Below are 22,410 nucleotides of genomic sequence, written 5' to 3'. Positions count from 1 at the left end.
GGCTCTTATTTACAGACACTAAGAACCTTCCTGTGCCTGGCACCTTCGTGTAGCCCCAGTCCACCTCTGGCCTCCTGCTCTTTCTCTGAAGGGCTCCTACAGCTCAGCTCAGCTCCCTTCACTCTGCAAAAGAAGCTGGTGAGTCCCTTCTAGCTTCTGCTATCAGAACATTTTCTTGTTCAAGCCCCTTTACTCCCAGATACTTCACATTCCTGCCTTGGGAACATCTACTCAAAGCCAGGCTGCACTCTACTCTGTCCCTTATTTCCACTCCTGTTTTCCACTACATTCTTTCCATTCTAGCTGCTCTGAATTTCAGCATTTGCCTTTACCTGTCTTCCTCTAGGAATTCATTTTTCTACTTAAGATTCCTTCTTCCCATTAAAATCACTCTAGGAAACCAAACGCTTCCAGCACTGCTTTGTGATGTGAAGATTACCAGGCCCTGCCACCTCCTGCACAATCAGGGAGCAGCCCCTTCCCAACACAACACTGGCAGAGAGGCTGGCAACAGTCTTCCATGCACTGAGCTAGAGATGCACTCCTGAACAATGTTGGTGTCTCAGAGGAAGGCAATCTCACACAAAGGAAGAAGATCTGGGGCAAAAAGCCCACTTGGAGCCAGAATTCTGCCTTCCTGTAGAGGTGAACACTGAACACTACTGATGTATGATTTCAAGACTTCCTAGTGATGAAGCACTGCAGCTTCCTGCTGTTTTGCAGCCCATTCTCCATGAGCACTTCACCTAGCACATGTGCCAGTGGTTTATCAGCACCATTGCAATAGCCAGCTACAGAAAGCCTCTATCTAAATTTGCATCACATTGCTCTGATTGCCATGCACAGTTTATTTAACAGCCTAGTAAAGTAGTGGCACTTCCTTTGGATTCTGATACTTTATGAAATTCAGCCAGGAACTGAAGTTTATCAATGAACAGCATCACTTTCACTCCCAACACAGAGGCTGCATGGTCACCTCCTCCAGGACGCCGGACCCTTTCTAGAGGCAGATGCTACACCCAGATGAACATCACAACCTCCAGTCTAATGTCTCAACCCAGCCTCTGTCCCATGACATTTTGCACTATATTGAGTGACTGTAAAACAAAATCCTGCTAAGAACAGAAAATGCTGTTTCATAAGCAGCCTCTCTGCAGCTTTCTCACTTCAGCTGTGGACAGCAAAACCATCTCAGACCCATTAGGTCTCCATTCTTAGATGTCTATTGCCAGTGTGCAAAGACAAACAATCAGCAGGGGATTACCAGAAGTACAGGCACAAAGGTCTGTGGTGGCAATAGGCTTCTGTGCAAAAGGGGATGTGTTTAAAAAGTTCAGTGGGCAAACAGACGATACAGAACGGACGTGTCTGTAAGAAGCAGGGGAAAAACAGATGAGTAAATGCCACTAAAAATAGCCAGCATCTGAAAGTCTCATTATTTCATGTTTACCTCTCAATCAATCTGACATGGAGATCCCACCAGCTCTAGTTTCTCAGAAAGGAATACAAGATAGAGACAGGTCACAGTGACAAAGAACTGTTCAGTTAAAAAGAGAATCGAGTGTCCTTACCCTTGTTCTGTCCTCAATTTCATAGATGCGAAGCTGCATGGGAACATTAAAGCTATGCAGGATATTTCCACCAAACACCAGAGAATCTACTGGAGTATAAACCGCATGTATCCACCCTAGAGAGGGAAAGCAAAGAGCTGAGAATGCCTCGTGCTATGTAGTATTACAGAGCAATTTATCATCACATTTTAGCAACCCCATAAACCCCATTCTGTGGGGGATGAGAGGTTAAAGCTGTGACACGTTAAATGGCACCAAGACTAATAATAGCAGAAGGCAGCATCTTATGATGTACATACAGTCTCACAACCCTCTGTATATTGAGCACTATTAATCCACAGAACAGTTACAGTGTTTACTGAGAACACGCAAGCTTGTGACTCAACCACATCCATGACTAAGAAGTAAATTCAGTCTGCTCTACATTCTTGGCTCTTAGACAATCTTCTGGCACCTCCAGAAGGGTTGCAAATCATGTTAGCAGTGGTGGTGGGCTAGGGCTAGAACTGGACTGAGTCACATTCAATTTGTTTCACTTCAGCACCAGAGCACACATCCTCAGATATCAACAATTTCAAGTTATTACCAGACCTCCTTCAGAGGTGAAAGTTTCATATCCTATTATCAACTTCCTGAAGCAACCGAAAATCTCTCAGTCTCCAGTTAAGAGACTTAACATTTCTAGTACTCAATCTGATGAAATTGCCCTGGTCCCATCCTGGAAGGGACCAAATTCACTTTTCCCAGGCTCCAAAGCGAGGGAAGAATTTTCTACCACAACAAAAATCCAGGCACAGCAATTCAGGCAGCCATACACAAGCTCTTCTGATTCTGCATTGTTTGCTTGGGATGTCAGGAGCTGAGGGTCTGGCTATGCAAGACTGTAGCCTCTGATCTCTGCAGTGAAAAAAGAATTGATTCTGCTAATGATCTGGGAACCACAGAGACCAGATACTACATTTTTTCCCCTTTTTAATGAAAAGCATTACAATTTATAAACCAGCAGATAGCAAAGCAACGCAGAGGGCAGTCAATTTTCTTCTAACTGTGCAGCACTTTCTATTAAAGCCATGGCAGCTTCCCTCCTCTTCAAGACCAGTGAGAGAACAGGGAAATGCCATTCAGCATACAGGGTTCTTCAGCCAGCAGCCACAAAAGCCAACTTCTGCTACAATCCTTAAGCCATAAGGACCAGCCGAGCTACATCCCAGAAGTCCTTGAGCTACAGCAGATGGCAGAGGCAGGGCTTTCATTTAAGGGCATATCAGTAGGAGTCAGGAAGGAAAAGAAATCAACGCAGGAATTTTTTCCCTGCAAACACCACTCTGCATGCATTTTTCTGAATTTCAAAATCACAGAAAGGCTGAGGTTGGCCAGGACCTCTGGAGGTCATCTGCTCCACCCCCCGCTTGAGCCAGGCCACCTGCAGCTGCATGGGACCACATCCAGGCAGCTTTTGTGTATCTCAAGGGACACAGATACCACAGCCCCCTCTTGGCCACCTGTGCCAGTGCTCAGTCAATTTACAATGATAAACGTGATGCACAGAAAAACACAGGTGGCTTGTAGCTGCGGCACATCAGGTATTACCACATCTGTCCTGCTCCAGTTAGCCTAATTACAGAGTCCCCTGCTACCATTCAGCATGTTTGAAAATCAAGAATAACCAACTAGAGAGGATTTTTTTTTCCCTTCCTTTAAGGGTAATTCAGCAACCATAGAAAAAAAAACTTCACCTAAAGCAATTCATCCCCTCACGTGAAATACATCAGTCTGCACTAAGAGCAAAGTACTGGCAAGATTAATGACAATCCCGATCCTGGTCTTTGGGAAGTAAAAAAAAGATGCAAGGTCAAGGCATTTAATGCTTCCACCAGGTAATCAAAGATTTCTGGAGTTTAGGGGAAAGAATGGAAACCCTGCACTGAAGCATATCTGCTACTGAGTCCCCAAAGCTAACTTACTGGATAGGTGGCAAAATCGCTGGCACAGTAATTAAGTTTGTCAGATCCAGAGATGAACAAACTGAAGCTCCAACAAGTGGAACGCCTGGTGCACAGCTACACAGCTGAGAGGTGGCAGAGGTCAGGGCAGGAGCAGCCAGTTACCAGCACAACACGGAGCAGCCCTCACCACTGGCTTCCATGGCAGCTCCAGCAGCACATGTCAATCCGCGTACGAACAGATTGAGAGATGCAGCAAGTTATTTCCATGGAATCTTCATCATCATTCTAAATACAGTCTGTTATCAAAGAATTACAACCCAATTAAGAGCAACTGATTAACTGAGCTGAAACCTGGCTTTCTAGACATCTGTGAAAGGTAAAATAAATATTCTTCATTTTACAAAGAAGTAAAACACCATCAAAACACACTTCTGTTTTTCAAGTGCCTCTTTTCAATACAACCCACTCAGTAGCCTCTTCCTACAAATTATATTTCCTCAGTGAAAATTCCACACTGGAGTGCAATCGATTTCATTTTTTCCTTGCTCTTTGGGTTTCAGTCTCATCACAAGCTCCCCAACCTCTCAACTCTGTGCTATTAAATGTCAAGGATCTTTGTACTAATGGCCTCTGGACTTCCTTGGTAGCAGCCTCAACATCATCCAAGAGAAACATGAGCCAATGATGCCATGAGCCAATGCTCCAAAAAATGGGGTCCCAAACACGGCAGTTCCTCAACAGAATGATTATCTAACACAAATGGAGCTTCAGTGTTGTTACTGGAAAGCTAGAAGAGATGCGAACTAAAGGACTTCCCTAAAATACTTCAGACAACATCTGGTTCTGCAGATAATAATTAATTCCCTATTTATGTTTATAAAACAGATAGCTACTCATTAACAAACAGTGAGCACTTCAATCGACAGATGTAAATGCCTACCTTCTGAACTAAGGCCCTTTGAGATACACGTATTTCCAATAATAAGACAGAAAGACCTGTTCCTTAATGACATACTTCTCAACAACAAAGCACTGAAATCCACTCGGGTTAGGAAATAGATTAAAAACAAACCAGAGATCAAGCAACCCACAGAAAGCCAGTGACCATAAAAACCTCGGAAGTCAAGTTCCCTACCTCTATCCAAAGCAGAGCAAAACAATTTCCACGTGTGGCTCGGAGATGAGTAAGGACAATATTGGGGTACCCCCCATTCCACATGGGTTCCAGGGACACACCAGATCTCCAGCAGCTCACTTGCTGCCACAGGGAGGGCACAGCCCTGGCAGAGCTGTCACCTGGATCTTGGCCACTCAGCTGCAGAGCGTTCTGCAGTCACACTGCATCCCAAAATAGTTTCAGCTCGCCTGAGGAACACGGAATATTAAGACTGCAGAGACACAAACATGGAAAGGTGTGTTCCAGGGACGCAGGACACTATGTGCAAGATTAGTCTAAAAAAGGTGAACTGACAATGTAGAAAAACACAGGAAGACTGGCACAGAAGCTACAAGGAAAAAAAAATCTGTTCTAATATTAACAAGAGTGTGACAGAGAAAAACTGAAGACACCAATACCAGAAAAACAGAAGCAGGAGGAAAGAGACAAGCAGAAAGCAGGAAACACTTTCCACAAGCCACACTTTCAGGAAACACTTTCCACACATTATTTTGTGGAAATGAGCTCTGGGAAGAGATAAACTTGGATGGCACATTCAATTAATTTCTACAGATTAGAAGCAAGCAGAGCTCAAATCGTGAGGAGGATGAATGTTCATTGTGACCACAGAGAACAAAAACACCCATGTTGGAAGCCTCCCAGCTGCAGTGGTTTGTAAAGAGAGAGACCTCCAAAGAAGGTGCACATATCCATGAGGCAGAAATGAAGGCCACTGGGATTGCTTTACCATCATCCGCACCCATGCACCCTGCCTGCACCTGAAGAGGGGCACCAATTCTCCCTCAGCCATTGCTTTCTGCTGTTTACATAAACTCTGGTACACTCTGCTGCACAGCCCTGGGTGTTCCACGGGTCGTTGTGTGGCAAGAGGTGAATAACTTCTCACCTTGGTAACGCTCTGAAAGACAGCCATGTTCTCTCAAAAAAAAAAAAATGTGGAGGGGCTGCAACACAATAACATACCACAAGTGTAATTTTATACTTAATGCTGAAAAAGAAAACCAACCAACCAACCCAACACTGGCATAGTAACACAGGAAAAGGAGAAAAGATAGAAAAAAATCCAGAAGTCGAGACATTGTTCCTTTCTGGTTGAAAGACAAACAAAAGCACCTGCTGAACATTATCTAAAGCTACTACTGAATCATACAGATGAGAGAGACACACAGAGGCTGTGTGGCCTCGGGGATCGATCAATAAATAGAAAACTTCCTCAGAGGTGATCGGTTTCAGTCGGCCTGCCTCACCAGCAGCGCTGCCCATCACGGCAAGGCCAGCCCTCCCCTGGCAGAGGCGCCGCGCACACGGAGGCAGCGCTGCTCCCCGCAGGTCGGTGATGCTGGTGCAGCTCCGTGCCGTTTGTGGCACGGTGGGATTTGCCCACTTGGGTTTCTTTCTGAAGTTATCTTTTTTATTTCAGTTCTTGGTGATTAATGAGCATTTCTCCCTTCTCAAAATAATCCTAGATTATGAAGCAAAACCAGCGCTGAGCAGGAATTTTATTGGCGAGACTCTGAAATACCCTCAGCTGCTTTACAGTTACAAATTGTTCCACTGCTGCTATGAAAGGCTTGAATATTTAGATGTTATCATCTCCAGTAAATCAAGAAGGTAAAATTAACAGTAAAAAAAACCTTTTCTGAACAGCTAAGAGAAAGATACAATCTCATTATCTTATGAATTTTATCAAACAAGGATCATTAAATATTGCAAATTTGTTAGATGATTTCAGAGGACTGCAAATTCCTACTGCACCTTCAAGAATGCAATTATCCATCTGTGAATAATAAAAAAGATTATTAACAAGTAAAGCTATGGGGCAAATTGACTACCAGCTCCAAGGCAAACCTATGGTACATCTGCTTCCAGCAGAAACTGAACAGGTATTTTGCTTTATAACATAGAAAGCATACACATTTTCCTACAATTCTATAGCAGCTTGGTCTGGAAAAGCTGAAACAGTCAAGTCTCAAAAAGAAAAACCAAAGTGACAAGAGATGACCTTCCAGTGGACACTGCCAGCAAGTGAGACGTTATTTCTCTCCGTTCAAAACAAATGGTTGTGTCATAATAGCATCCACAACCAAGTATTACTAGGAAATGCCACGTTTACCTTTTAAGAGTAAAAACTTAATTTGTCCCCAGCAATGTAGGTAACTCAGCAATTCTCAATCTTACACAATTTGATGGGAATCAGGCAGAGCACTGCAGAAGAACAGAACTAAAATTCAATGTTATGCTGTCACCTTCTATCTGAAAGCAGACAATCGAGGCAAAAACTCTCCTCGGTGATGCTCTTCACTGATCCCCATCGCTCGATCCCCACAGGTTCCAGGCATGGAGCTTCCATTAATGTCAGGGGAAGCTCCTGAGATGGAAAAAGCAAACAGCAACCGAAAATAGCCAGGCAGTTACACAGCCCTAGCACAACTCCCTGCAAAAAAATATTTACCAGTCAGATTTTAATAGCCCAACATCCTCCTTGATAGAAAGACTGCGTGCTACCTTCTGGCCCCATTACACAATAATCCATCAAATACTGGCTGGCATAGCAGAGGCCACTTGGACCGCGCTCTTACAGCAGGCAGAACCGCGCTGATAACCGCTGATGCCGTATCTGCAGCGCTCTGCATCCTTGCTGGTTGCTGCCTACAGTCTAGCACAGAACATCCCTTTCTGTTCGTTTTCCTTCCCCAAAAAAATTCTTCCAAGAAAAGCCATTATTTCTGCATTTGACTGAAAACCAGAAGTTTGGAGCACTCTCAAGTTACCATAACAATCATCACAGAACAATGAGAATATTTTGCTCGACTGTGGCTCATTTTTCATCTCTCAAGAAATTAAGAGATTTTAATAGCATCTTTCCATGTGCAAGGCCCCACGGCACATTATAAAGAACATTAAAAGTAAAGCAACACAAACGGCTTTTCTCCTCCATGGAGGACTGCCAAACTCCAAGGTGAAGCACAGCTTTTGTAAGAGAAACGTGCAGCCACACCAGAGAGAAGCTTAAGAGAAAGCAGAGAGGCACACCATGCCAGCTGCCAGCAGGTTATCTTCTCCAGATTTTGATCATGGGAAAGGCTCATAAATCAGTGCTGCAGAAGTCTTCGACAACATCAAATGGCAGCACATCATTCAGTTCTTGGAAATGTGCAGTGACTTCCTGCACCACGGATGGCATCTCGCTTGGACTGCTACCTACAGCTGTAAGGACGAGCCAAACAGCTCACAACGGCTTGTATAGTGGAGGGTTTCAAAACATTTATGGAATTTTTTCTTAGAAAGAAACAAATGACCTTAGCATATCTCATGCCACTGCAATATCTTGCCCGTAGAGGACAACACAGACGATACCCCATCAGATCCCTGAACACTTACCATCAAAACGACAGATAAAAGAGCACCTGGATTGAAAAAGGACGACTTTTTTCATTTTGGTTAAGCTTAATTTTGAGCTTGGGAGCCAAGTTTAGAAGAACACAAGAGGAATGAATATGGTATTCTGAGAAACAAGATGAGAAGAGAATTCCACACATAAAGCACCACTTTAATAACAAACAACTCAGAAGGAAAAAAAAAAAAGCACAAGGAAAGAAGCAAAAGGTGGTTTACAGGGCATGGGGACTGGAGAAGATAAAGGGTAAGAAGTAGGGAGAGAACAGGGTCCACTGAAGTCATTTGGTGGCGTAAAAGAGGAAAGCTATTTACTTTCAAAGCAAAAGGACAAGCACTAAAAGCAGTCAAGAGCAGGCTAACACATCTGCCCTGACTTAGTGAGCAGTGCTTTTCTAGCAGGCTGCAGAGAAGCAGCAGTCATCATCTAAGTGAAGAACAAGTGGCTGCATACAAGCCAGAGAAAGTGCTTCCAGTAATCCTGAGTGGCAGAAATCAGGGGGATGCTGCCCAAAGGCCAGCTCAGCCTGCCCCTCACACAGTCATCAGAGACACCTGAATGCTGTCTCCATAGTTTACACCTCAGAGTATCCAAGTGCTCTCACTTGCACATCCCCAGTGCAAACCATCGCTGAACACACTCCCTGTACAGCTAACAGCACAAACAACTCTGGACAAGCTCTACACTTGTGACTGATGACACTGTTGTGTGCCCCTGCTGAGACAACAGCTGCACACTGAGATTACGCTCTTCCTCTTTGGGAACATCACAGTTTACACCTCAAAAGAGAAGCACTCTATAAATGCCCCTTCTGGTTGGCAGATGGATCAGATATGCAGCATCCACTGTACACTACCTCACAGCAAGACGCTTTACCTTCCCCACATTTCATCCGTGTTGAACACTGAGCCATCTGAAGGATTAAATATTTCTTGTGATAACATACACAGTGCTCACAGCCTAGGGCCACAGCATTCTTTACTAATGTCTTTATTAACAAGGACAAGTGATCTCCCATCCTAGGAAAACAAACCAGATTTCTACAGGGAAAAAAAAATTGTGCTAACACAGACAGTAACTCTTGCTTCCTTCTCCTCTTGATCTCTCAGCTGCTCTCACATCTTGAACATTAGTCTGGCTACAATCCTCAGCACATCAGAAAGAGGTTTATTTGTCAACTGGCAATTAAATGTTGACATCAGTTTAGATTATACTAACAGAAAAGGCCACATTCTTCGTTAAATTACCACTTTACTGCAGACTTTACCAGAGTTGATCATCCTTGACTCATCAGTGGGAACTGGTAAAGTAGGAGGTGAGAGCTTGTAACAGCGCATCACTTGTTGGGAAGAGCCCTACAGTGCCATGAAATGTGCAGCTTGGGTCCTATGCAAGGCAACAGACTCAGCATCCCTCAGAATCCCAGCTTAACTTCCCCCAAGCCCATAGCTGAGAGGGCCTCCTAAAATACTGCAAGGTGCACCTTGACCCACAGTGACTCACTATGCTGATAATACTTGGACAATTTTCTCCTTGATTCCACAGCTGTGATCATGCCTCTCAGAGCTTTCCAGGGTTAGGAGCATAGGTAGAAATTAACTGGTTTAAGCCTAATCCTGAAAAGACGAAGGCAGTGATGCAGAGGGAAATACCCCGAGGCCCTGGTGAGCACTATAATTATGCCTTCTGAAAGAATAACTCCCATTCTTGTGCAACTGCTTTGTAGTTTCAAGGATTTACTGGATCTACTGCTGATCCTAGATTCTCAAAGAAACCTTCCATCTCCCACAAGCCTATGATCTTACTCCCCCATGTGTCTTGTTACAGCCTTCTCTACCTGCTTCATCCTTTGCACTGTGATGATATAACAGCATTGCTAGGACCACCCCCAAAAATGACTTGAAAATGAGAGCACAGCAGGATATTTTATGCAAAAGGCCCTTCACTGCGATGATCTTCATTCACAGTCCAGCTGAGCACTAATTTTACCATTCCACACTTTCTGAGCACAAGCCATTGCACCCAAGTTGAGGCTGGTTAAGAGTTTATCAGGCTCAACTGAAAGCATGGGACAGACTGGTTTTATAGGCACCCATTACCAAAGCCCAAGCACTAAGAGCTACAAAGCACATACAAAACACATCCTAACACAAACCAGTGTGATACTCTCACAAATGACAGCAAAGGTCACAAGAACTGACCTCTCTGACAAGGCTACGCTCAATTTGACCTGGACCAATTTCAACCAGGCATTTTCTACCTTTTTAACTAACGTGACAATATTGCTGTTTCGCATAAGAGATCTGTGAAGGTTTCTAACGATATACAGAGAAACAAAAATCTCTGAAATCCATCAGGTGCTTAAGGAGAAGTTATTCGTATCTGTCTTTCAAACATGCCATGGGGCCTACAACAGCTGAGGTATTGGCATTTCTGTGCTAGGGGTGTTCCTAAGAAAACAGAAACTATAGTCAAAAAAACGTGTGGGAACACTTCAGCCACCATGCTGCAGTTGTGTCCTGTATAATCTCCCACAACTTGCTGTATTCCAGCTGCTGAGTGTGACTAAACTAACACACAGAAAGTCTTATTCGTAGGAGGCTGCTCACAAGGGAACAAAGATAAACATGAAGATGCAGAAACGGATCTAAGCAAACAGCACAGGCACACTCAAACACCCAGTTCAAACAGTAACAGCACATTCTGACCTGTTTCAAGGGAAGACCTAATTCCTTTAATGGATTAACTCCTCCACCCTCCAGGTCCTTTTACCTGTCACCCCCAAGCTGATTCTGACCAAATACTTACAAATGTGCAAATTTGCAGACCTCGGTTGATACTAATAATGCTCCCTAGTTAGCAAGAACATTATCAATGTCTTTTCATGACCTGCATACTATCCACCTCTAAGACTAAAAAAAACTGTCACAATCTTATCTCTGCAAAGTAATTCTAGAAGCTGAAGAACTACCAAGCAGTCCTTCTGTCATGTAAAAAGGCTATCAATACTTATTTCCCTGGTAAGCTCCACTAGACAGAGGCAATGTATTATATCATTATAAAGAAGCTTGCAGACCCATAATAGTCAGAGCAAAGCCTGATATCGCCTGAAATGAAGAGCGTTACAGATTGCACCATCCTTAATCCATTCTAGGCAGCAGAATAAAGGTCTGAAGACATCAGCCTTCAAAGCAGCAACTGTTTGGCTGCTATGCAGGAAGAGGCTGAGTCGTGCAACCTAGCCACTGAGGCAGGCAGCAGTGTAAAATCATGGCACGCCTGCACTACTGGCAGGCGTCCATACCCAGCACACCCTCCATCAGCACAAGTCCTGAAGAATTATAACCGTTAAATAACATTGTTTCACCACAAAGCAACTTTGATGGAGTGTAACACCTGCTCCTCCACACAGCGCAATCTCCACTGGGCTCCATCAGGAATCAATCCACCTCAGACCACAGACAGTGGCAAAGTCATAGATAACAAGCACGGGTTAATCTTGCCAGAAGAGATCACTGGTCACTGGATATACTTAACAGCAGTTTTACCTCGGAATAACAAAAACAGAAAAGTGTTTTTCCAAGAAAACCAACAGCAGTAACAATAGTCACAGCACCTCTGAGCAGCGGTGGACTGACAGCCTCAGAGAGCCAGGGCCTCCCTCAAGTGATCACTGCATGTACATCCTCAGTTTCAACGAGACAATTCCTGGGAAATCAAACGCATTCAGCCCCTCGCCTTTCCTTGCCACAGAGAATAAAGAGCTCAGCACAGGCCTTAGATGTGAAGAACTGTTTTACAGAGAGCCAAGCACAATTCCAGTGATTCCAAAAACAGTTAGCAAGTGGTACCTGAAGGAATGAAGAATGTATAGCCTTGTTTCAGTTCAATTCTTTGGCATCGTTCCACCCTGTCTCCCAGAAAGATATCACTTTGCTTTCCTGAGAGAACCCATTCTTCATAAAGTTCTAGATTCTGCAGAGTAGGCGGAATCAGCCAGAAGATCTAAAAATAAAGCAAAGATGTCACTATTATCCACAGTCAACAAAAATACACAGCTAAGAGATTCCAGGAAGTTTATCCTACGTTAGAGAAATGAATGCAGAGCACCAAGCCTGCTTTCTGCATAAAACACATTTTTCAGGTATTGTACATTGAGGTCCAGAGCAGACAGCGGCAGCAATTACGTGCTGGAAGTGGCAAGATAACTGTCAGTTGTCATCTCTCTTCCATAAAACATTTCATTCAGAAGATGCCTGCACAATTCACTTTCAGTTCAAAACAGTATGTTGGTATAGCACAACTTCACTGCACACAGAGATTAACGGTGTCTGCACAACAGGGATGATCAATCTGTTCCACTTATATCAGTGCCCTCCTTACGCTGTCTACACTACAATTAGGAAAAGCAACCTAAACCAGTGAAGATACACAGCATGTGTGGCTATGTTCACATTTTAACATTTCTCTATTCTGCAACACTTCAGCTCAGCTTAATGTGCACACAGGAGGACCATGAAATCTCTAAAAGGATACAGTAAAGCTCCAGCTACAGAAGGTGACTTACGAGGGCACTACGACCCAACGAGGGTACACACAGCCACATACTCCCCATGACACTTCTAACCACACAGCAATAACATGCACAAAGTCACCGCCAAACAACACGCGCATTACAGATTTCCAACAAATCTCTTGCTTGTTTCATACAGGCAAACTGTGTCCTTCCAGTTCTGCAAACTGCATCTGCATCAAAGGTAACCGAAACAGACTGACAACCCACTAGCAAAGAAAAAAAACAAACAAACAAACAAGAAAAGTGAAAGAAAAACAAAAGCAAGCAACCCCTTCCCGCCATAAGAGGCAGAGAAGAATAAAAACAAACATCAAGCAAGGTTCGCTTACCTTCCCCCCACGGAAAACGTGATACCACACTGAAGTGCCTCCAAAATCAATATGGAAATCAGTGAAGCATCCTTTCACACTCATCAAACAGTACCTGAAAGCAGAGCGAAGGACAAAACAGAATCAGTCTGAAACGTATTTTTCATGTCTTAATTTACAGAGTATTGCGTGCGCAACACCGTTTCCAACCAATCATATTTTTGCGTCTACAGCACAGAGGTTTTTGTCTGTAATGATAATTAGCCTGTAACTGAAAAAAGTGCATCTCCAAGTTGGAGTTTGCTGTCTGGACAACCAGGAGCTCCCAGAGTCGGGGAATGGAGGAAGGCTGGCAGTTACGCTGTCAGAAGCAGCACAGCACCGCCCGTCGCTGGATGCTCCGCTGCACGCTCTCCTTCATGCTCAGACATAACCTTCACCGTGAGTTGCACGCAAATAGCCTCCAAGTTTTGAAAAATCGCATTTGCCCATAAAAGCTCTCATCACCTGCGTGCCACCGCTGCCATTCCAGCAAGGAGCGGGGGGCAGAGACCTCGCTCGGCGAGCTAGCTCCTTTTTGTTCCCATCGCTCGGCATCCCAGTAGCAGGAGGCAGCCAGGCCGCGGCCGGCAGCATGGCCAGGCACCCAACCCGTCAGCTCAGCCGCTCGGTGCGGCTCTCCCGGCGGCGCCCCCCGCCCGCAGCCCCGCGGCCCGGCGCTGAGCGATGGCCGAGCTGCAGCGCCCTGCGGCCGCAGGAAACGCACACCGCTTAACCCACTAACCTCTTTTCCTTGTTCCGGTCTCCGTTTCATGGCCTGACTGGGTTTATTTTTTTGGTTTGGAGGTTTTTTTAGGGTCGGGTTTTTTTTGTTGTTGTTGTTTTGGCTTTTTTTTTTTCTTTTTTTTTTTTTTTTTTTTTTTGGTTACGGAAACAGTACCAGAAAGGGGAGGTGGAGGGAAAAATAAAAATAATTTAAAAAAAAAAAAAAAAGGTATCACAGCACCGTGCCTTTTTCTCGGCACATCCAGGTGGCGAGAGGCTCAGCAGTATGCAGGCGGCGTGCAACGTCCCGCGCGCCGATAGGCTGCGGCCGCCCGACCAATCAGCGCGGCCCTCGGCCCCAGGAGCCGCTGCCTAGCAACCGCCGCGAGCCCGGGCTGACAGGCCGGCACGCAGCGCTGTCAGGAAGGCGGGCCGGGGTCGCAGGGTCCCGCGCCGCCGCCCGCCATTACGGCTCCGCTCAGCGCGGCGCGCGGGTTCTCCTCACGGCGCCCCCAGGAGCGGGAGCGGAGAAATAGCCCTGGGCAGCCGGGGTGCTTCAGGAATCCCAGCTAGCCCAGGGGCTGGCCAGGCTCTCAACATGCTCCATTTCAAAATACGAGTCCTTCCCTCCCAAATGCTTTTTTTTTTTTTTCTCTCTTAAATTTCTCCTTTCATGTTGCAGCCCACCAAGATGTTGTTGATTACGAGAAGTCAGCCAGAAATTAAAACCAATAAAAGCCCAGGAAGGAAGTCACCTTTCTTTGAGCCAAAGAGCAGAAAGTCACAGATTGAATCATGGCGAATAAAACCAGCCCTCGGTTTGCAGGCAGCACTGAGGACGAGGGGTTTGCATTGTGCTCAAGCAGAAATCCAAACCCTTTGGAATTGATTCCTTTTGTTTGTGGAAGGCGAGCCACGCATGGCACGATCAGTTCAGTAGGACTGAGCTACCTGTGCAGACCCCGATCAGGGGGCACTGCGGGGCCCGAAGGCGAACGCGTCATCCCGTGGCTGTGCCCATCCACCAGCAGCTAACGCCAACCTGAAGCTGCTGATCTCTTGCACTCAGATAGGAAACAACAGCATTCGTGCCCTGTCGAACCCAAGTGTGGAGAATTTAGCTGTGTGAGAAAACACCCAGGCAGAGAGCAAAGCCAACGCACGTTTTTGTCCATTTCCCTTTGATTTCTTGCAGCTCTCTACACACAACCTCCATTCCAATCCAGGTGGGTGCCACGAGCCAGGCAAATGGTGGTTAACAAAAACATACAGCTCATTTTCAACTACAAAAACACCTTTTTTCATCCCATCCACAAAGGAGCCACTACGCAGCGTAGCTCCCCTTTGGTTTCTGCTGCTCACCCACCCCATCAGGCCGCTTTTGTCCGGCCCCGCAGCACGGAGGGGCCGCAGCCCGCAGCCCTCCTGGCACAATGCCTTTGCATTGACCTCTGCGCTTCCTTCCCAACGCGCCGCAGTCACATGGCCCCGCGCAGCCCCACACACCGCTGCTCCAGCAGCTGCTGCTGCTGTGGGGAAAGGAGCAACTTTTCAGGTTTTTTTGTACTGCGCGCACCCGCAATAGTAATTATTATTATTAAAAAAGAGCTGTCGCACGGTAACTGCACTGATAGAAATGCAGGGCCGCAGCAGGTAATGGGTTATGGGAGCACAACCCCAAGCAGTGTGAGGGGACACAATGTCAGAGGTACGCCCTGAGAGCACAGGTGATGCAAAGGATGCCCCACTCCACTTGTTCTCCACCACGTCCAACCCCTGCATAGCACCAGCGTGGGCTTTCCACCGCCAGGCAGCTGCCTGTAATCTCCTATAAGAGAGCCTCCCTTCCCCACCAGAGTTTGTTTCATGCTCCAACAGCCGGGAATTGTTTAGGTTAACACACTGTTATTTTGGAGGAAGGGTCTAAGATATAAGGGAAAAAAGAACTTCCTCCCCCAAAAAAATCTGTGTAAAACCATTAGTGAAAGGATGCAGAGAAACATGGAGTAAGCTGTGAACTCACAGGGAAGATCATCCCCCAAAACGAGCACGGGGGATGATCCAGAGGAAGGCAACCACCAAGCAAGACGGAGGCAGAAACAACACGGAGCCGCTGCTCCGCACGCACCACGCTGGCAGGCAAACCCACAATGCACTCGCCACGCATCGCTCCGAACCCACAAGCAAACAGCGAAACAAAGACAGCAGCGGACACGGCAGGATGCAGACGCGCACGGGCGCAGGCACGCGCGCAGGCAGGGAAATGCACATGCACACGGACTCGGGGGAGACGCGTGAGCACACGCAGGCGGCATTACCCTGAGCTCAGCTCCTTTTCTCTCGCATTAGGTATCGTGCACCATACGGCTCTATTCCCTCTGGCATTGCGAGGGCTCCCCTGCCACTGAGCTCAGCCCATAAACCACTCCCAAACCCCAGCAGAGGCTTCTGTTTTTTGTTCGGGCCAATGAGAAAAGTATAGCTCACTCTTCCTTCCTCCCAGGAGCAGCGCCGGCTGGTTGAAATCCCTAAGCCTGAAACCGAATACCACAAACCCATGAGCCGACCGCGAGAGCCAAAGCGGGGAGAAGAAGCGGGCCCCGCGGCGGGCAGGACGGAGCGGCTCCGCGCTGCCCCTCACCTCCGCCCCGGGCAACGCTAACGGCCCGAGCCACGCTCCCGCGCGGGGGCCCCGTAACCGAAAGCCACAAATTACGCCGGCAGACAAAAGGAACCTTTGTCACCCGGCACACACGGGGCCAGAGCTCGCGGCCCCTTCTGCCGTCCTCCGCCGCCCCACCCCCGCCCAGGCCCCACCGGCCCCCGCTGCGCCGACCCCGCCCGCAGCCCCTGCGGGAGGCCCGAGGGCCTCGGGTCCCTCACGAGGACAGGGGGACCCGTCTTCCCCTCGTAGAAGGCCCGTGGCCTCCCCCCACGTGATGGGACCCTCACGGAAAGGGCTCCCCGGCTTCCCCCTGGCTTCCCCTCGTAGACTGGGGACCTCCAGCCCGCTAGCAGGGCACGGGCACCCACCTGCAGCCTCGGGGCCAGCTCCACCTTCCGAGGGCACAGCGAAGCCCACAGCCCCGGATCCCCTGCTAGGAGCAGGGCCTGAGGTGAGGAGCTCTTCAGGCAAAGCATCGCCTCTCCAGACCACGAAGGAACTAATCATTAAAGGTGGAGCGTGCGGCAGGCACTTCAAAAGCACATAAAGGACCTGGTGCCTGCCCTGAGGGGGTTACAGGCTGAGTCAGGCAGACAGAAACAACGTACCAGATAAGAGACGGCCTCACTTTGCACTAGAGATTTTACAAAGCAACCAGAAATCCAGATCACACCGTAGCAAAGAGAGCAGTTGATGCCGACCTGGTCCCACCTCGCCCCACTCCCATCCAAGGTGCTGTGAAGCACCAAGGCACCGCTGTGCTCCTGATCCCAGCCTGCCTCCTGCTGCATGTGGGGACCTCACGAGGAAGGAGTTATTTACATTCCAGCCATCGGATTTTGGCAGGGACAGCTCACAGAGAGGAACAGCAGAGCTGCACCCAGCTACCATTTCAAGACTGACTGCAAACCTCACCGCTATGGCGTGCGTTCCGCTAATGCTGGGGAGGTTACCTTTGAACTTTAAGAACTGAGAGGCCTCTCTCTTAATTGGAAGCTTAAATTTCTGAGAAGGCAGCGATGGCTGTGAAGAAATGAACCAACCTGCCAATTTGCAAAAACATGGCCTGTCTGCCCTGCGAGCACATGAAGCTGGAATAGCGTTCTGGCATCTGCAGATGCAGTGCATTTCTCCATCTTTGTGACATGGCTGCCCAGCTACACCACAAGGAGTTTCAAAGACCAGCATTTATTTCAGCTGTACGTGTGAGTCTGCGAGTCCTCCAAGCTGTACACAAGGGAGGATTTGACTCTAATGTATCAAATTGAAGACATAAAGTTTTATTTGCCTGGCTAGCTTAAGAAGTTTGAGAACTCGTGCTTACTGGCCTCCGTTTCTTGTACTTAATTATATCTGTGGGGCAGTTTTGTATCCAAAACAATTCACAAATGACACACACTGTGCACAGAAGTATCACGCATGCATTAAACAGCACCAGGTTGCCTTGTGGGACCTGCGAGCTCCCTCAGTTCAAAGGGCAGTTTCTGTCCCCAGAGGCGCACCCTCAGCTTCTAATTAGACCACAGCTCCATGGAACATTTTAGCATCTGCTTAAATCCATCTCTACTTAGCAAAGGAATTAATGAATAGAAAGGAATGGATGGCTGAATAACTGCCTAGCAGAGGGAAAAACAGGGCTAACAGTGTATTGTAACAGAGCAGCACCCTTTTGTGAACAAGTCGATGTTTCATGTAAAATCACACAATCACAGGGACCTCAAGAGATCAAGTCCTATCCCCCTATATCATCCCTTATTGAAGGACAGCAATGATATTAGAGATCTATTATAGCAGTGTGTAGGCATTCTAATAAGAAGAATTTTTAAGGCCAGAAGGCTGCTGCAGTGATTGAGGCTTGGCACAGTTGCTATTTTGCTGCCATTGCTTTGTGATCTCAGCAGCAGTGAGCTGCTGTTTGCTCTCCCAGCACCACATAGATCTGCACCTCGCATGAACTGCAGAAGGACTCTGCCTGCAATCCCCCTGCCGTGATCTTGTCGTGCTCTTGCACTGCTTCTCACTTGGCACAAACATCCAAGCAATCATGTGATGGCTGGAATGGCCTAAAAAGTGACCAATTTTTCTTTATTTCTGAGTCGATTTTCAGCCAGACCAATTTCTAGTCCAGTTTACTTTGCAGCTGTATAACAGCATGTTCTGGCAGTAAAGATGGACAATATGGGCACAGGACAGTTTTTCAGGGGCAATGCCAACTTACATCAGTTTGAATTTTGTCACACCACCACCTCAGCAGGCCAGTACCTAACTTCTCACGTTTTCTTGCTGCTTAAGATGCAGTGCTTGGAAAGTTCTACTTATTTTTTTGACATAAACTGTTCCTCACTTAATTCAGTCCTCTAAGGCTCTTATTAGGAAAGTAGTCATTTACTTACAGACAGATGAATGACCTCATTACCCTGATTTTTGATTTTTTTTTTTTAAGTTAATGGTGCAAATCCAAGTGAAAGCCACAGCAGCCTCCAGCACGTGTAGCACTCCTAGTAACCGAAGCAGCGCAGCAGATGGAGCGTTCTCTAACTTCACTCCCAGCACGGAACTCGATGTGCAGGAGCCAAGACAGACATTTGTGTCTGGTAATGCCATCTGTGTCTGCAAAACTGCAACGCGCTCGCTGGAGTGCTTTTTGTTTGTAGGGAACACGTTAATGGTGGGTATGGCATACTGCAGAGTCAGTATTATGAGAACGCTAAAAACCAAAATGAAATGAAACAATCCAATTTCCAAGCAACAGCAGTCAGAATTATAGAATACGAATACAGGAGATTCGCAGAAACAAACGGGACATAGGAAACAAGTGACAGCACTGACATTTAGCTCCATGATTGAACACAATCTCTTTAATAAGGGCTCGTGCCCTCTGGGCACTCATAGCAATAGCTGGGACTGGTATCTATACAGGAAAGGGGCAGTGTGAATTCCCAGAGATGGAGAAAGCTAATCTCTTGAGGATTTCATATTTAAACTGGACAAGTTTAAAGAAGAAAAATCTCCTGAGAGTCACTAAGCACACAGAAACCACTTCCAGCTCAAGAAGTCCCTGCCTGAACTGCTTACAGTGGAAGTTCAGAAGTCTATTAAGGGGCTGCTTCATTTTATGCTCATGCTGTTTTCCCATTCTCCCCAGAGCAGCTATGACAGCAGGCAACAGCAGACAGGTTACCGAGCACCATGGAGCTTTGTCCTCATCCGAGACAACTTCTCTGGCACTCCTAGACTATCAATATTTGCTTTTAAATTTATCTTTGTTGCTTCTGCAGACCAATAAAAATTTTGTGCCACCAGTGCTGTAAATAATTTTTCTCCACCCTTTCTGCTAGATGATGCTCACTAAATAACCCTCTCACTCCAGCTGCATCATGCTTGCCTTTAACTCTTATGCACAGTAACTCTCTTTCCCCACAACAAACTCCATTTTCACATTTCAAGCACCTAGTCTTTCAGTGTTTAACTTCCATTTACCTATCACATCTACTAGTTCATCAAGCTGCCAACCTCTACCTTCCCTTTGCTAGTGGCAGCAACCTCTATGGTTACATGTCTACTTCTTGAACAGGCATCCCTTCTTTCTAACAGGTCACCCCCCACACATGGGAAAAGCTCCATGTCAAAATCTGTTGAATTGCTACTTCTCTAAAAATCCCTCCTTGAAACCTACCATCTGGCAGTTCATGATGCAAGTAGTGAACTGCAAGAACACACTCTGCTTTTTCTGCTAAATTCTGTTAGTCATGTTGTTACCCTATCCTTGAAGCCATCTCTGCCTTGATTTGTTTACTGACTGCATTTTTTCCTCAGGATCTGGAGCACGCCTGCTCCAGGTAAGGGACGGTTTTCCTTGCTTCTTTCTTTGTACAGCCCAGGAATCCTGAAGATCTTAAGAACATGATTCTGTTCCTTAGTTTTAACTTATTATACATAAAGCATGTTGTTTAGTGGACTAATCACTTGGGAAGCAGAAACAATTTGCCCGAGTTCTATTTTCCGCTCTGACTGCACAACTTTAGCAAATCACACAGGACATTTCCAGATGCATGTGTGAAACTTGGCACTCTTATCCATATCTGACGACCCTAACAAGCAGTTTGCTTATTCAGGATACAGTACCTTTAACTTCTACTGAAATCGGTGTGCTCAGCAAATTGCAGGACAGGGCTTCCCCCCAATGCGTGCCACAACGCCTCTCCTGTTATGGAGACCTGCACCTTCCGAAACATTTGTTATTATGGAATAAGAGACAAAATGATGCAAAATGGACTGCACACTTCTTTGTATATGTTAGTATCAATCTATTTTAGACATTACAGTTTGGAAGCAGTTCTAAGCAATTTGCAGAGCGCTAGAAGTTGGTTCAACAACAGAGTGTGAGACGCTGCCAGCATTAGGTCTGGCCAATAGAAAATGCCTCTAAAACAGAAACAGCAGTGAAGTCAATTTAGTGCTTCCAGGATTATCTGCTGCTCACTGGCCACACAAGTCAACAGCTGTTAAAATTATTAGCAATAAATCCAATTTCTGTTGTTTATTCCTATGAAACTTCTTACAATGCATATTTTCAGGCCTCCAAAAGTGGTATGTTTCCTCTAATCTTTATTCCAAATATTTAAAAAGCAAAAACAAATAAGCCACTACAATTCCAAGAGGGAGACATTCAAACAGAAGGAGCACTGAGGTGATTTCATAGTAGCAAATTCATCCAAAGACTACAACTGGGATTGGCAGAAGAAGGACAATCTACCTGTGATCCTCATCAAACCTGTTCTGAGAGGGTCTTCTGCCACCAGAAATACAGTGTATGCAGCAAGTCCAATGCTTGGGAACTTCAGCAGGTAAGAAAACTGCCATGAGTGGTAGAAACAAATCTCTGAGGGAGACCCACGCCTATTAACAGTGGACTGCAAGCTCATTTCACAAAGCATCAGCTGACAACTTTTCAGCCATTAGTAGTTTAGAACCTGGGAAGGATCTGAATCCAGCCTACAGAAGGGCTTTGATTTTACTGTATGAATTGTAAGACATCTGTATCCTGTGAAGGGGCTTTCTGGGCCAGTGCTTTTGGAGAATGGAATAGTTCAGGTGGAAGGGAACTCAACAGATCGCTGAGTCCAACTTCCCACTAAAGGGCAAACCAACAGATAAAGTAATGTTAAGGGCATTGTCCAAGTACCTCTTGAACACTGATAGGCATGGGACATCAGTCACCTCAGTAGGAAGCCTGCTACAGCATTTGACCACTCTCACATCTTTATCATTTAAGATCAGAGGTAGTCTGTCATTTTCAAAACAGTTGCTGAAAACAGAAATGAAAAGGTACTTTTTAAAGGGATTGGACTGAAAATGTACTCAAATTGTAGATTATTTCTCAGTTGAAAATATTTAGAAAAATTGCATCGGGAAATTTAAGAGGCATGCACATACATAATTCCTTTCCTAAAGATCCCAAACACAAGCTTTAAATCATGAAGCATCCATTGTAAAATTCTCAAGCACAGAATTGTTCTCCTTCAAACCTGGAGCAGCCTATCAGCATTGCAGTGCTTAAACAGATCAATCACATCAATTTCTCTTCCTGCTCACGGAAAATAAATAAATAAAGATTTTCTTTGCTTCTTGCTTTTGAGTTCAAAAGGAATTAAACCAGGAGGTCAAGAGGAAAACATTTAAAGAAACTTACTTCTTCACTTTTGGGTATTTCATCTCTGAAATAGCATTGGTAGCATCTGTCTGTCTCTCCTTCAAATGCTGTGGCCACATATTATCCACCCAGTCGACTAAGTCCACCTGGAAGCCCCAAAAATCAACTATTAGTCACTGAACACACTGTAGGATGTACCCCTGTTGGCTGGAACTTCAATAGGGTCAGCAGCAGATGAGTAGCAGGCACACTTTTTTGTAACCAAGATCCCAGAAACTGCATTTATGAACATTAAAACACAAGCACAAAAGAAATTACATTTTTCCAATACGTTCCATTTCAAGGAACATTA

At 46.0% G+C, this 22,410-nt stretch overlaps 1 protein-coding gene across 1 annotated transcript in view; it reads right to left on the bottom strand.

Annotated features, from left to right (window-relative positions):
- Positions 1-22,410, bottom strand: part of KDM2B (lysine demethylase 2B) — a 99,565-nt gene that overhangs the window by 55,175 nt on the left and 21,980 nt on the right. The window contains 4 exon segments of the mRNA XM_052690929.1: positions 1,572-1,687; positions 11,943-12,096; positions 12,997-13,090; positions 22,098-22,204. Coding sequence (XP_052546889.1) covers positions 1,572-1,687; positions 11,943-12,096; positions 12,997-13,090; positions 22,098-22,204 — 471 coding nt within the window.

This window comes from Tympanuchus pallidicinctus, unplaced genomic scaffold, assembly GCF_026119805.1.
Source record: "Tympanuchus pallidicinctus isolate F22 unplaced genomic scaffold, pur_lepc_1.0 scaffold28, whole genome shotgun sequence".
In the NCBI taxonomy this organism is placed as follows: Eukaryota; Metazoa; Chordata; class Aves; order Galliformes; family Phasianidae; genus Tympanuchus; species Tympanuchus pallidicinctus.
Note: the sequence above shows the minus strand (reverse complement) of the source record. Positions and strands in the feature narration are given on the sequence as shown.